Source organism: Acipenser ruthenus, chromosome 17, assembly GCF_902713425.1.
Source record: "Acipenser ruthenus chromosome 17, fAciRut3.2 maternal haplotype, whole genome shotgun sequence".
In the NCBI taxonomy this organism is placed as follows: domain Eukaryota; kingdom Metazoa; phylum Chordata; class Actinopteri; order Acipenseriformes; family Acipenseridae; genus Acipenser; species Acipenser ruthenus.
The window spans coordinates 17352113-17366718 of record NC_081205.1 but is presented as its reverse complement, the minus strand read 5'-3'; the positions used below and the strand labels follow the sequence as shown (position 1 = coordinate 17366718).

General features: G+C 46.3%; 1 protein-coding gene across 1 annotated transcript; it reads right to left on the bottom strand.

Moving 5' to 3' along the window:
• Positions 1-446: 446 nt before the first annotated feature.
• Positions 447-14159, bottom strand: dusp28 (dual specificity phosphatase 28). Its single transcript, XM_034038483.3, has 2 exons — positions 13315-14159; positions 447-2136 (listed from the first exon to the last, which is right to left on the bottom strand). The coding sequence occupies exons 1-2, from the start codon at positions 13657-13659 to the stop codon at positions 1960-1962; spliced, it is 522 nt and encodes a 173-aa protein (XP_033894374.1). The 5' UTR covers positions 13660-14159; the 3' UTR covers positions 447-1959.
• Between the last annotated feature and the right edge of the window lie 447 nt (positions 14160-14606).

Sequence of the window (14606 nt, the reverse complement as noted above, 5' to 3'; positions counted from 1 at the left end):
CACGAGACAAAGGCCCTTCTGTCTCCAGTGCAACAGGAAGAAGCGCTGCGGGCTGTGGAGTCTACAGGACAACAGCTGGGCAAACCTCAGCAGGCACTGCATGTGCTGCTGAGGGGAGCCCAGCGAAAGCCAGTTGCATGTCCATGTCCTCTGTACCCAGCCTACAAACTGTGATTTGTTTGAACATTTTGTTTTGGCCCTTGCACCCTTTTGTTTGTGTTTTGTGTTGTTTTGGTTATTAAAGTGCATGTTTTTTTGCTGAAAATGAAACATTGCAGCGTTTGTAAGATGGATGTGGTTTTAGACAATTCCTGTCGGGACGTTTTCCTGCCAAATCCTGGGACTTGTCTATGATTGGAGAAGTATAATCTATAATGCAAAGGTAAGGACAACATTGATACAGCCAGTGGGTATACGTAACCAAACAAAGAAACAACAAGGAGAAGTAGACAAGAGGGCTATTTAAAGAACATCTTGATTACATACAGTTGGAGTCAAAACTTTACATACCTTAATGGAAATGTATACTTTCCTGAAAACATAGAAGTTTAGCAAAAATCTTTTTCATCAAAAGTTTTGCTTTTCTGGATGAGGAAAATAAATTACAAGAAATAGATGTCTACAATTATTTAGTGATTGTGAAAACCAGGACTTTGAGAATTTTAGCAAATCGTCTGGACACCGGGACCTTTGTTGGCTAAACTGGAACATCTGGTCACCCTACCTTGTGATGTGGATTCATTTAATCTGTCTTCTTTTATTTGTTTCAGAAAGGCAGTAGGCGTTATAATTAGTGCTGCTTGAGATGGGTTTATTTGTTTTTAACCTTTGTACACATTTTGCTCTTTTTACGTTTTAAGCCAGTGATATTTTCAATTAATTTGGAATTCAATATGGCAAAAAATTTAATGCTGTTGGTCAAACAAAAAGAGGATGGATAGTCTTAAAGCGAAAAACTAAAGAAAAATTAGCATTGGCAAAAAAAATCTGCTGGGTGGTGGACCACCTGTGGATATATTTAACCCACTTTGGAATCAACTATGAACATGGAAAGCATGGAAGGAATTGGCATCCGCTCCTCAGACAATCACTAATGATATGCACTGTATCTCCTGATTTGTTTAAATAAGCAATATAATACAAAAACTATTGCACTTTTATTTCATTTTTTGTGTATAACCTATATTCATATGTATACAGTGGGTGTGTGCGTATTTGTAATGTGGGAATGTGATAGGATAGGATGTTGCATGTCACCAGTCGAACTACATGCAAGCCTTCACATTATACAGAGTTTGTTTTGTATGTTTGTTTTGGTGCCTACAGGGTTACCCACTAGTACATGTGTATGAAATAGAAATGTAATAAAGATGCAATGTAGCCTATTTATTTCATCAAACACAGACACTGCATATGATCACCTGGTAGTAGATTCCAGGTCAGGTCTAAGATCCTCTCATAATTCTGATGCTCAGATTAGACAATTAACACGGGAACGCCCCAAATGCGTTCACAAAGCATTATGAAGAAAACGTGTTAATAGCACTAATTCAAGCACACAGACTGACCTTTGTGAGTTATATCATTTGCTGAAGAAGAGTATTTGTACTGATATTAAGACAGAAATGTTACTAACACCAACACAAACAGTGTGTAAATGGGGTCCTATATACTGTACCATATATTTCACACTGTATACTGTGATTCAGCGACTTGTTTTAAAAAATAAAATAATAAAAAAAACACAAGCTGTGTGTGTGTGCCAATTAATTTGAAAACATACAGTCTTTCTGTAACGAAGACAACACAAGAGGCTAAAATCCAGAGCAGTTAACTGAGACCAATCATTAACCTGGCAAATGAAAAAAAGTGAGTAACTGGCTGGAGTGCTCCTAGATTTATAAAAAGCAATGTGAAATCAGCTTTGACTTGTTTTGGTTTTCCAGGGGAAGCCCAGTCTCAGGTCTTGTGTTGACCCAGTGCTGCCTCCTGCTGCTGGGAAGACTGTCTGTTGTTAAGGAGGTCTCCGTTGGTGCTGTCCGTTGATCTCCGGCCCTCCAGCTCTCTCTCATATCTCTGAAGCTGTCTCCAGAACCCTTCGTTGGGCTCCACCACAGAGCGGGCTGCCTTGACAGACTGGAAAACAGGGGGAGACCAGGGGGGAGTACAGAGGAATTCATATTGCAACACTGTGGTTAAGATCTATTGTATATTATTATTATAACCCTTATGGAACCAAAAATGTTTCTGACATTAACTGCCAGGAAATGAAATGTCATACAGATCCAGCATGAAATAAAACAAACAGATGTGTTTTGTATTACTGTAATGTGATTTCCTAATTTTATTAGGTTTAAATTCAGCCTGATTTTGTTACTCACAGAACAGCAAAGACACCAGACCTTCCTAAATACCTCAGAGTTTTTGATTTGGTGTTTGAAGTAATGAAAGACTTCTTATCAAGGGCATTACACAATGCTCATTTAACTCAATAGACATTCATTTATTACACAGAAATAGCATAAAACCAACCCAAGCCATATAAATATACCCTCAACCACTCAGTCATACTGCTAACTCTGCATCCGAGTTGAAATGTATGTACCATGGTTCAGATCAAACACAGCACATCTCGGATTCGTTCAAGTGCTATAGCCTCCTAGCAAAGCAATATCATCCATGTCTGGCACAAACACGCCTGAGGAGCTTCTGTGGAGCAAGATCATCCATGTCTGGCACGAACACGCCTGAGCAGCTTCTGTGGAGCAAGATCATCCATGTCTGGCACAAACACGCCTGAGGAGCTTCTGTGGAGCAAGATCATCCATGTCTGGCACAAACACGCCTGAGGAGCTTCTGTGGAGCAAGATCATCCATGTCTGGCACAAACACGCCTGAGGAGCTTCTGTGGAGCAAGATCATCCATGTCTGGCACAAACACGGCTGAGGAGCTTCTGTGGAGCAAGATCATCCATGTCTGGCACAAACACATCTGAGGAGCTTCTGTGGTCACAAGTTCATGGTTTGCCTATTAAAACTGTATCCATGGTGATATAACCTGTAATAGTTTTCCTTGTGGGAACCCTATGGTACTTCTAGGGTATTTACACAATATATGATTACAGTAAATAATAAAAATGAATTCACAACACTTAATTCACCTATTTTTTACAGTTATATTATTCTGTGTTTTTAAATATTTTCAGTTGCACTTTCCAATTTATTTTTCTAATAATTCATGTAGCTTTTCCTACTAATTGTTCAGTGCGTGATAAATAAAATCAGAAACAGAGAGCACTAAAGCATTATTTGCTTACAGTGTCTAGAACAACACATACTGGAATTGCTTTCTTAAAACCATGTGAGCATATTACTCCACAAGGCATAGCAAGCTAAAACAACCGAAAATGGCAGTTGATATGCTCTTGAATTCTGCAGTACTGATTTAACATTAAAGGACCTATAGCCATTCCAATCTACTATACTGCCATTTTATTTTACATATTGGAGAAAGAAGTTAGCTAACTGTAGACAAAGACTAGACTTTTTTTATGGTACAGATGATGATCAGTACCCCAAACAAATCACTAATTTGAATAGGGTTTGGTCAACTGTTGTAAATTATCATAAATCTATGTAGTTAAGGGGCTCCCAAGTGGCGTATCCGTGGATACGCCCTATAGTCTGGACGTCGCGAGTTCGAGTCCAGGCTATTCCTTTGCCTACCGAGGACGGGAGCTCCCAGGGGGCGGCGCTCAATTGGCCGAGCGCCGCCCGGGGGGAGGGAGGTTTAGGTCGGCCAGGGTGTCCTCGGCTCACCGCGCACCAGCGACCCCTGTAGTCTGGCCGGGCGGCTGCGGGCTTGCCTGTAAGCTGCCTGAGAGCTGCGTTGTCCTCTGACACTGTAGCTCTTGGGTGGCTGCATGGTGAGTCCTCAGTGTGAAAAAAAGCGGTTGGCTGACGGCACATGCTTCGGAGGACAGTGTGTGTTCGTCTTCGCCCTCCTGAGTCAGCGCAGGGGTGGTAGCGGTGAGCTGAGCTTAATAAAATAATTCGCCATTCCAAACTGGGAGAAAATAATAAAAATAATTGGCAATGACTAAATTTTTTAAGAAAAAAAAAATCTATGTAGTTATTAAAATACAAAGATTAGAAAGTGTGACAGGGAGGAGCCTGTCGCTGGTTCTTGCACGGATGTGTGCAGCTGGGACGTGTAACAGGAGACGTGTTGCTAGGCAACTAATTGAGCAGGTAGGCTCGCCCGGCGCTGAGCTGATCTGGAGGTCCTGATTGGCTAGGTGAGCATCCGTTCTACAGGATAACTACTAAGAAACTCTTCAACTGCAAGACGGTGTCTGTGAGGCTCTGCCCAGCTTGGACCGTTAGGAAGATCTGGAGTCGCTGGGAGCAACAGCAGTAGGTTAGTTTAGGGGATATTGATCCCAACCAGTATAGAGCGGTGTGACAGGAGTGAAAGGAGTCCCTCTTGTAATTCACCCTCCCGACTACTGGCAGCGCTGTGCACAGAGGGCCGAGACAGAGGAGAAAGGCTGAGTAATGGTTGGGGCAGAAGCCGCAGTGGGGGCGGCCATCTTAACTTGGGGCAGGACCTCATGGTTGAGCCCCATTATTGCAATCAGCTGTGCTGCGTTTGATGATTGTTGGGGTGGGGCTCGGCACTATTTAGGCTGTGGGGTTCTGCCATTTGTTTTTTTGACTGTGCTGGATTAACACCTGCAAGAGACGTGCTGGTTTGTTTGTTTTTCCTTTATTTCTTTTCAACCACTGAAGTCCTGTGTTTGCAGATCCTTGAAGAGCTGTGCATTTGTTTTCCCTTGCTTTCCCTACCCCTTTGGATACCTGGGCGGATTGGCAGCACAGCTCCTTCTGTGCCTTTGTGTTTTGTGAAGCCTCAGGAGGGAGCTGGGGCAGCAGCTGGAGGACACCGGTTGCCACCGCGTGGATGAACCAAGTGAATGTTTTGTTTTAACTTTTGCGTCTCTGTGTAGTGCGGGACTGTTCTATTTACTGTTTTTATTTCAACCCTTGATTACTATTGCTAGTATTCAAGGGGGTTTCTTATTTTTGTTTGTGCAATACGGAATATTAATAAAACCCTGCCCAGCCCTGCCTTGCTGGTGCGCAGGTTGTACCTCACTGGCTGCCTGTCTCCGTCACTTCCTTCCATAACCCACCACAAGTGGTGTCAGAGTGGGATCACAGAGGATGGACCCAAACGTGGTGGCCGCCCTGCTGGAGGCCCAGGATCGGCGCAGGGATGGTGAGGAGCGGAGACGTGAGGAGCGGGATGCTCAGCGGGAGGCTGAGCGAACAGCCCACATGGCTGCCATGATGCAACAACTGACAGCCATGTGTACCGCGGTTCACGGGCTGGTCACGGCGCCGGCGACGGTGGGAGCTGGGCCAGCAATACAGCCCACTCCGAAGATCAGGCTGCAGAAAATGACGCCGGCGGATGACCCGGAGGCGTTCTTGACCACCTTTGAATGTGTGGCCACGGTCTCGGGCTGGCCTAAGACGTGGTGGGCAGCGCAACTGGCCCCGTGTCTATATGGTGAAGCCCAGGCTGCCTACCGGGCGCTTTCCAATGAGGCTGCCCTGGACTATGAGCAGGTCAAACAGGCCATTCTCCGGCGTCTCAATATAACCCCGGAGACCCACTGCCGCCGGTTCCGGCAGTACCAGCGGCCAGAGGGAGTGAGACCCCGGATCGTCGCCCAGCAGCTCTGGGACCACATGACGAAATGGCTACGGCCTGCCGAGACAGGGGCCGAGGCTGTGGCACAGTCTGTGGCCATTGACCAGTTCTTGGCAGTAGTTGGAGCCGACACCCAGGCCTGGGTCGCCAGACACAGCCCGGAGACCATGGAGAAGGCCGTTGAGCTTGCAGAGGCCTACGAGGACTCCCTTCTGCGGGCCAGCCCAGGATCCTCCACGGTGACCCCCTCCAAACCGCGGATGACGACACCGGCCCCGACCCAGAAGGCCGGGATCCCGAAAGCAGCGGCTGCTTCCTCATCGGTCCCACCGAGCGCCTCCCCTCCAACGTGGAGACGAAGGTTAGCTCCCAGCTGGGCCAAAACAACCTCCTCGTCTCCCCCTGGTGGGGGAGCAAGGGATAAGCAGCTGTCTCCCACAGCCTTGTCACCCCTGATCTGCTTCCGGTGCCACGAGGCTGGGCATATTGCCAGGAACTGCCCAGCTGCTATGGAGTGTGACGTGGCCTCCTGTTTTACCTCAGCGGAAGCAGGTGAGTATCAGGGGAAAGGACGGGAGGGACCTTGTCTCATTAATGTAAAGGTAGGCAAGATGAGCACCCATGCTTTAGTGGACTCCGGGTGTGAGCAAACTATAATTCGGCCTGCTCTTTTGGAGGGTGTGTCTTGGAGTCCATGGAGAAACCAAGACATACCCGACCACTAAAATTCAGATGACTGTTGGCAGTCGAACGTGCCGCGTAGCCGTGGCCGTCGCGGGGAAGTTGCCATACCCTGTTATAGTCGGTCGGGACTGGCCTTACTATGGTGAGCTGAAGGTCATCCCGACCAAACCTCTGACCGTAAAGGGAGTGGTTGCAACGGGAGACACAATTGGGCAAATCTTCCCGTGGCACACTACTTTGTTTCCCTCCAGATTTCGGCCCCGGAAAACGAAGCGAGAGTGTAGGGCTGAGAAACTAGAGGGAACATTAATGAGACAAGGTTGGGACCTGGTGGGAGAGTCTGTGGTATCTGTCAAGCGCACGCAGAAGGGGGTGGGGGTTCAGTGTGACCAGCCGGAGCGGGTTACTGAGGCGCCTAGAGCTGAGGCTACGGAACCTCCGCTCGGCATACCGCAATTCTGGGACCGGGATGTGGATCTAGAGTGGGAGCAAGATAATGACCCTACTCTGGTGCACATCCGGGGGCGGGTTCGGTCTGTTGAGGGGAAGGAAGTTGATGGCTGCGGGCCGCTCACATTTCCTCACTTCATCGTGTCTGGGCACTTACTGTATAGGGTATCCCAAGCCCAGGGCACCAGACAGCCGGTAACACAATTATTAGTTCCAAAGTCTTTCTGCCAGGAGGTCTTGCGGCTGGCGCATGACATCCCCTTTTCTGGCCACCTGGGGCGGGAAAAGACTTTGGAACGGATTTTGGCCCGGTTTTATTGGATGGGACTGCATGACGATGTGAAGAAATATGTAGCGGAGTGCCCTGACTGCCAACGAGTAGCGCCGGCACGAGTTCGCCCGGCCCCACTGGTCCCACTGCCCCTGGTTTGTACCCCCTTCGAACGTATAGCGATGGATATAGTGGGTCCAGTGCTGCCTTCCGACTCCGGATATACGCACATCCTAGTGATGGTGGACTATGCGACGCGATATCCGGAGGCGGTGCCTCTGCGATCCACTTGTGCCAGTGCCATAGCCAAAGAATTAGTGCAGGTTATTGCGAGAGTAGGGATTCCCAAGGAGATTCTGACGGATCAGGGAACTAGTTTCATGTCCGACACTCTGAAGGAGGTGTATAAAATCTTGAAAATTCGCTCTATTCGAACCTCTGTGTACCATCCGCAGACAGACGGTTTGGTGGAGCGCTTTAATCAGACACTGAAGCAGATGCTGAGACGCTTTGTTGATCAAGAGCAGAAGCATTGGGCTAAACTCCTCCCTTTCCTCATGTTCGCAGTGAGAGAGGTGCCGCAGAGCTCGATGGGGTTCTCTCCGTTTGAGCTTCTGTATGGCAGACAACCCCAGGGCATTCTCGATCTGGTGCGAGAGGTTTGGGAGGGACAAAAGAATTCCAAAAATGTAGTCAAATATGTACTACTCTTGAGAGACCGCTTGGAATTAGTTGGTCGATTGGCACAAGAGAACTTGTGCAACACCCAGCAGTGGCAACTGCAGCAGTACAATAAAAATGCACGAATTCTGACCTTTCGACCTGGTGACAAGGTACTGCTGCTCCTTCCCTCCTCGGATTCTAAGTTGTTTGCCAAGTGGCAAGGCCCCTACGAGGTGGTCCGGGCGGTAGGGAGGGTCAATTATGAAATCAGGCAGCCTGACCACCGAAAACCACTCCAAATTTATCATGTAAATTTGTTGAAGCCCTGGAGAGAAAGAGAGGCCCTGTGTGTCACTATGGAGAGCCCTGAGGAGGATTTTGGTCCTGAGGCAGGGTCACGTGAGCAAACAACAGAGATTTCGATGGGGGAACAACTACTTCCCTGTCAGAAAAATGAGCTGAGACAGCTAATTGAGGAGTTCAGGGATGTTTTTGCCCGGTAGAACGAATATCATTGAACATGCTATTATTACTCCGCCAGGTGTTCGAGTGAGACAGAGGCCTTACCGGATCCCAGAAAGTCGGAGGAGCGTGATGCGCCGGGAGGTAGAGGACATGCTTGAGCTTGGAGTCATTCAACCATCCCAGAGCGAGTGGTGCAGTCCGGTGGTAATGGTTCCTAAGAAGGACGGTACCACCCGCTTCTGTGTGGATTTCCGCCAGGTGAATGCCATCTCCAAGTTTGATGCGTATCCAATGCCCCGGGTCGACGAGCTCCTCGACAGGCTGGGTAAGGCGAGGTACTTGTCAACTCTGGACCTGACGAAGGGGTATTGGCAGATCCCGTTGGAGTCCAGCTCTCGTGAGAAAACCACATTTGCTACCCCGGATGGTCTGTTTCATTTCCAGACCATGCCTTTCGGTTTGCATGGATCCCCAGCCACTTTCCAGAGATTGATGGACAGGGTATTATCTCCCCATCATCAGTATGCATCTGCATATATTGATGACGTGGTTATTTTCAGCTCCACCTGGGAGGAGCATCTTGTTAGACTAGCGTCTGTCCTTCAATCTCTGAGAGAGGCGGGGCTAATGGCCAACCTGGGTAAGTGCGCGTTTGGCCACCAAGAGACCCAGTATCTCGGCTTTATTATGGGTAATGGACGTGTGAAGCCGGTGACCACCAAGGTCCAGGCCTTGGTGGATGCTCCGGTTCCACGAACCAAGGCTCAGGTGAGGTGAGGCTGGCAGGCTATTATCGCCGCTTTATCCCCGAGTTTGCCACCATTGTCAGCCCCTTGACTGACCTCACCAAGAAGAGCGCCCCAAATTTGGTAAAGTGGACAGGTCAGTGTCAGGGGGCGTTTGACTTGATTAAACAGCTTCTTTCCCAGGCCCCGGCGCTGATATCACCAGATTTCAACAGGGAATTCCTCCTCCAGACTGACGCTTCGGATGTTGGTCTGGGGGCGGTCTTGTCTCAGGAGGTAGATGGCGTGGAACACCCAGTGCTGTACCTTAGTAGGAAATTGCTCCCTAGGGAGCGGAACTACGCTGTCATAGAGAAAGAGTGCTTAGCCATTAAATGGGCTGTGGACTCTCTTCGTTATTACCTCCTGGGTCGGCCTTTCACTCTTGTCACGGACCATGCTCCTCTGAAGTGGTTGCACACGATGAGGGACACAAACGCGCGGATCACTCGGTGGAGTCTGGCGCTGCAACCCTTCAACTTTGTTGTGAAGCATCGTGCGGGTAAGGAACATCTAAACGCTGATTTTTTCTCTAGGGAGGGGGGTCAATTAGGGAACTTAGGGTTGGCCGAGTGTGCCTACGGCTCCACTTTTAGGGGGGGGGATGTGTGACAGGAGTGAAAGGAGTCCCTCTTGTAATTCACCCTCCCGACTACTGGCAGCGCTGTGCACAGAGGGCCGAGACAGTGGAGAAAGGCTGAGTAATGGTTGGGGCAGAAGCCGCAGTGGGGGCGGCCATCTTAACTTGGGGCAGGACCTCATGGTTGAGCCCCATTATTGCAATCAGCTGTGCTGCGTTTGATGATTGTTGGGGTGGGGCTCGGCACTATTTAGGCTGTGGGGTTCTGCCATTTGTTTTTTTTGACTGTGCTGGATTAACACCTGCAAGAGACGTGCTGGTTTGTTTGTTTTTCCTTTATTTCTTTTCAACCACTGAAGTCCTGTGTTTGCAGATCCTTGAAGAGCTGTGCATTTGTTTTCCCTTGCTTTCCCTACCCCTTTGGATACCTGGGCGGATTGGCAGCACAGCTCCTTCTGTGCCTTTGTGTTTTGTGAAGCCTCAGGAGGGAGCTGGGGCAGCAGCTGGAGGACACCGGTTGCCACCGCGTGGATGAACCAAGTGAATGTTTTGTTTTAACTTTTGCGTCTCTGTGTAGTGCGGGACTGTTCTATTTACTGTTTTTATTTCAACCCCTGATTACTATTGCTGGTATTCAAGGGGGTTTCTTATTTTTGTTTGTGCAATACGGAATATTAATAAAACCCTGCCCAGCCCTGCCTTGCTGGTGCGCAGGTTGTACCTCACTGGCTGCCTGTCTCCGTCACTTCCTTCCATAACCCACCACAAGCGGGTAACATGGTGTAGCAGGTTCCTGGAGCGGGACATCTCTTTTAATGAGGGTAGCACCTTGTGTGGCAAACTTTATTTTTGGTTTTGTTTTCTTTATTAAATCTAACACTAGGGTTACCATTGCTGGTACCCTAGTGTCAGCACCTGTGTGTTAATGAAATCTGCACACCTGTGTGGCGTGTCACACCCAATAGTTATAATGTTTTCAAACCCAGAAGAATAAGTAGTTTAACACAGTACAGTACTAATGCCACACAATGCAAGAAAAAATACTGCATATAATGAGATGAACACTGATATGAAATATTGATCTAATAAGGGAAAATATAATGAAGTTCAATAGAAAAAAAGGACATAAAAAACTGGTTTCACAGACCCTAATGCGCACTAATCTGGGACTTCCTGTTGTTACAGTGGGTAAGGTAGTCCATGATTAGTGATTAATGGGATCTGTGAAACCAGCCAAAAATGCTGAAAATAACAAGGATTTTATCTTAACCAAGACAATCTCAAAGATTATCTATTTTCTTATTTAATGTATTACCTGTTTAATGTCCTATTAATATGTGTGTGTGTGTTTTTTTTTTAGAAATATTGCTTAGATTATACTAACTGATGTAGTTTTGCAACCACAGGGTCTGCTTCTGAATTAAAATGTTTCATTTACGAACAGCCAAAGCGGAATAAATTATGGTTGCTCAAAAAACAAAACACAGTAGAACTACAGTACAGAGATGAATTCTGTTATTGGATTCTGTTTGTTACTTTCTAATGTGAAACTTTCCAGTTTTTGAAAATGAAAAAATCTTGAAATAACTTATGAGTTAAGCTTTACGAAACAAGTTTTGTTGTTTGTTTTTTTTTAATCAAAGACATTTTGCAGGTAGTGTGAGACAAATATATTGGCAGTTGGAAGCAGCACTGGTATCAATCCTCCTTATTTAATCTATCACAGCATTCCATGGTTTCATTATTGGTGCTGTTAGTACATTTTATGTCAAGAATACAAAGTCATCATACTTTCTCATGCAATGACCTCAACATGACTCTTTTAGATCTGTTTGGTTGTTTGCTTTCCAGAACTAGAATTGACTAGAACTGGTTTCAGTTTCCTCATGGGATTCTGCAGGGCTAGTAAATTCAATATCTAGAAAATACATTCCATTCACCGGAAACCCAGTATGTGTGTGTGTTTTGTAATTAAATCATTTTCAGATTTTTAGTAACCCATAATCCATTTGTCTGCTTAACAAATGGAGCCTGGCTCCATTGGCATAGACAGGCTGACAAACACTGCCATGGCTCCCCATCACTTCTTCATAGTGGGGTCATGTTTGCAACAGAGATACTGTGTCTCAATTCCCTGCCCTCAGAGAGAGTCCAGGAAGGAATGAGTGGCTAAGGTTGAGGGAATCATTTTAACTTGAAAACAGAAGGCTTGATGGAAGATTTGAATCCTAAAAGGAGCTGAAAAAGTTAACCAAGCCAATCATTTAAGCACAGAGAAGGACCGGAGGACATAGTTGGAAATTAAGTGGAGATAGACACAAAAGGGGTAGGAGGCACTTTTTCACACAAATACTGATGAGGGTATAGAACAGGTTACCAGGCCATACGTTCTGGGATCAATCAGGTGCTTGGAACCAGACATGCATTGATGGGCTGAATGGCCTGGTTTTGTCCACAAATGTTCTTCTGTTTCAGTGTTTTACATGAGGTAGTTAGACTTGACCAGGGGCAGCGGAAAGGGGCTGCCTTAACTATCCTGAACTACACTGTAGGCTGAGGGGGGCACTGGCAACTCAGCTGATCCTGTATGCTATTCCTGGCCTGTGACAGGAAATGCTTTTGATTTGATTTGCATTGATTTTTACATTACTGAGGCCTGCTTAAGGAAGCAACAGCGGATATTAGATTTCACATTACATAATGCACCACTGGCTACTGAAAAGTGTGCCATGAATCAAATACAATGACATTTAAATGAAAAACAGATTGAAATATGGAGTTATATAGATATATTTTTTGTATGAACTGTTTTGAAAAACTCATAAACTTATTGAAGTTCACAGAACTCTGAATACAACAAAACAATCAGATTCTGTCAGTTAGTCCTGTATCTGAGTAAATTCGATTGTATAAACATATATATGGTATATGATATAATATAATAAATCTGAAGTAACAAATACACAGGCTCCACTTTCGAAAAGACAAAGCACTTTTTAAAACTCAAATATACACCACAGTGACCATGAACATGCCCCTGCAACATTCTGCCCCTAGGATATAAGAACCATCAGTTTTAAAATAGCACATAGAACTGGTATTTCTTACATTCACTGGGGGAAGAATGTTGCAGGGTGACAGGTTCATGGCTACACTCTAGTGTACCAGCTGAATTATTATCATTTATTTTTTATACATTGAGTTTTTTGTAAAACACTTGACTTTCAAATGTAAAATCAACTTACAACAAAGCACGTAGAATATTCAATGATACCTCAATTCCCAGTTTCCTTTACTTGGAAACGCAGCTGGAAGGGTGGGATCTCATCAGGATAAAACTAGCATCTGATTGGCTTGTTCCTGAACAACAGTGAATCAAACACAAGGGCAGGGCAAAGCCTACAAGTGTGAGGTAAAGCCTAGAAGAAGATGACACATGTTTTGGCAGGTTACCCTGATATAGGCACTAGCCGAAATGTCTGTGTTCTTCTTTGAGATTGTTGCCATTTTTACTTGTATGAGTTTGTTTGAAGCTCCATGGATATGCTCTCACAGGGACTCCCTAGCACCCCCTCTTTTCACACAGTTTTAGCAGACAGAAACATATATCTTTAGTGTGCCCAAACTGCACTGGACATCTTCTGGCAATAAGAGACAGCACAAAGCGTGATAAGTTATACTAAACACTGGTACTCACGTCAAAGGCGTCCTGCAGGGACAGCCCTTTGTGCTTCATCAGGTATGCCACGCAGATAGACGCTGACCTGCTCCGGCCGTTCTTGCAGTAAACCACACTGCAGCCAGCAGAGTTAGCCGTGCTCTCAATGGCATCAGCACAGCGGTCAAAATACTTGTAGAGATTTTCCCCGGGGTCATCGTAAACAGGAACTCGGAGGGTGCTGATCCGCAGACTGGGGAAAGGCTGCTGTTTGGAGACATTGATACACATGGTGACCCCCTCCTGGGAGAGCAGCTCATCGCTGCAAGCAGACCGGGCATTGCTGATAAACAAGGAGTCTGTGATCTTACAAAGCTGGAGCATTGCTTTTCTTACGCACAGAAACTGAGGAGAGGATTGAGGTCAGTAAGATTAATGAGCTCCTTCAAGGTTTTGCAGATCCTGTTGTGTAACTCACATCGCTGGCTTCAGTGTTCACTTCACCCCCAGGCTGATGCAGCTTTTCCTGGGCTGCTTGTAAAGTCCTGAATGGGATGTATGCTGTAGTGAGAGAGAGTGTTTGTGTCTTCAGCTGGATTTAAAGCAGAGTTCAGCAAGCCCCTTTAAGCTGCCACTGGGTCCTAGTGCCATTATATCATAAAACATTCAGAACATGACTGAGACTGTGAACATTTCAATAGCCATTGTAGCCGATGGTCAAAGCAAGCTGCGGAATCACAGAGGCAGGACTTAAAATGCAGTTAAGAACTGGAAGGCACACTATTACTAACAAAAAAAAGAAACCTTGCGAACAGAAGTTGCCCCACACAGCACTGCTGCTCATGTAATCTCTATTGAGAAGCTGGCCAGCAAATGATTAACAGAAACCTAGGACAGCAGCTGTCGGCATATGTAAAGAGGGCTGTCAAACAGACACAACCTCCTGAGCCATGGAGGAAGCACTCTAGGCTGCAATGCCATTCACAACACAATCCTGTGTATTATTTATTGACAAACACATTTCCCTGTATGTGGAGTGAGATCAAGTGGTTCTACGTACTTTTAAATTGCTGAGTCATCCTAATCTCTTCCAAGCTTACAGGCAGTGGTAGAGCTGAAGATTAAAGGAGCCCTGCTCTACACACACACTGTCTCTTCCATCCCCCCCCCCCCCCCCAGAAAATGAGGTAATACGTGGCATCCATTACAAACAGGATAAATGAAACTTGACATCATAAATCACAAGTCCCCAGTGGCTCATCATCAGAAGGTACCATTGCCCTTTTCATTTTCAGACTGGCATAGCTGTTGTTGATGACCACACCACTACA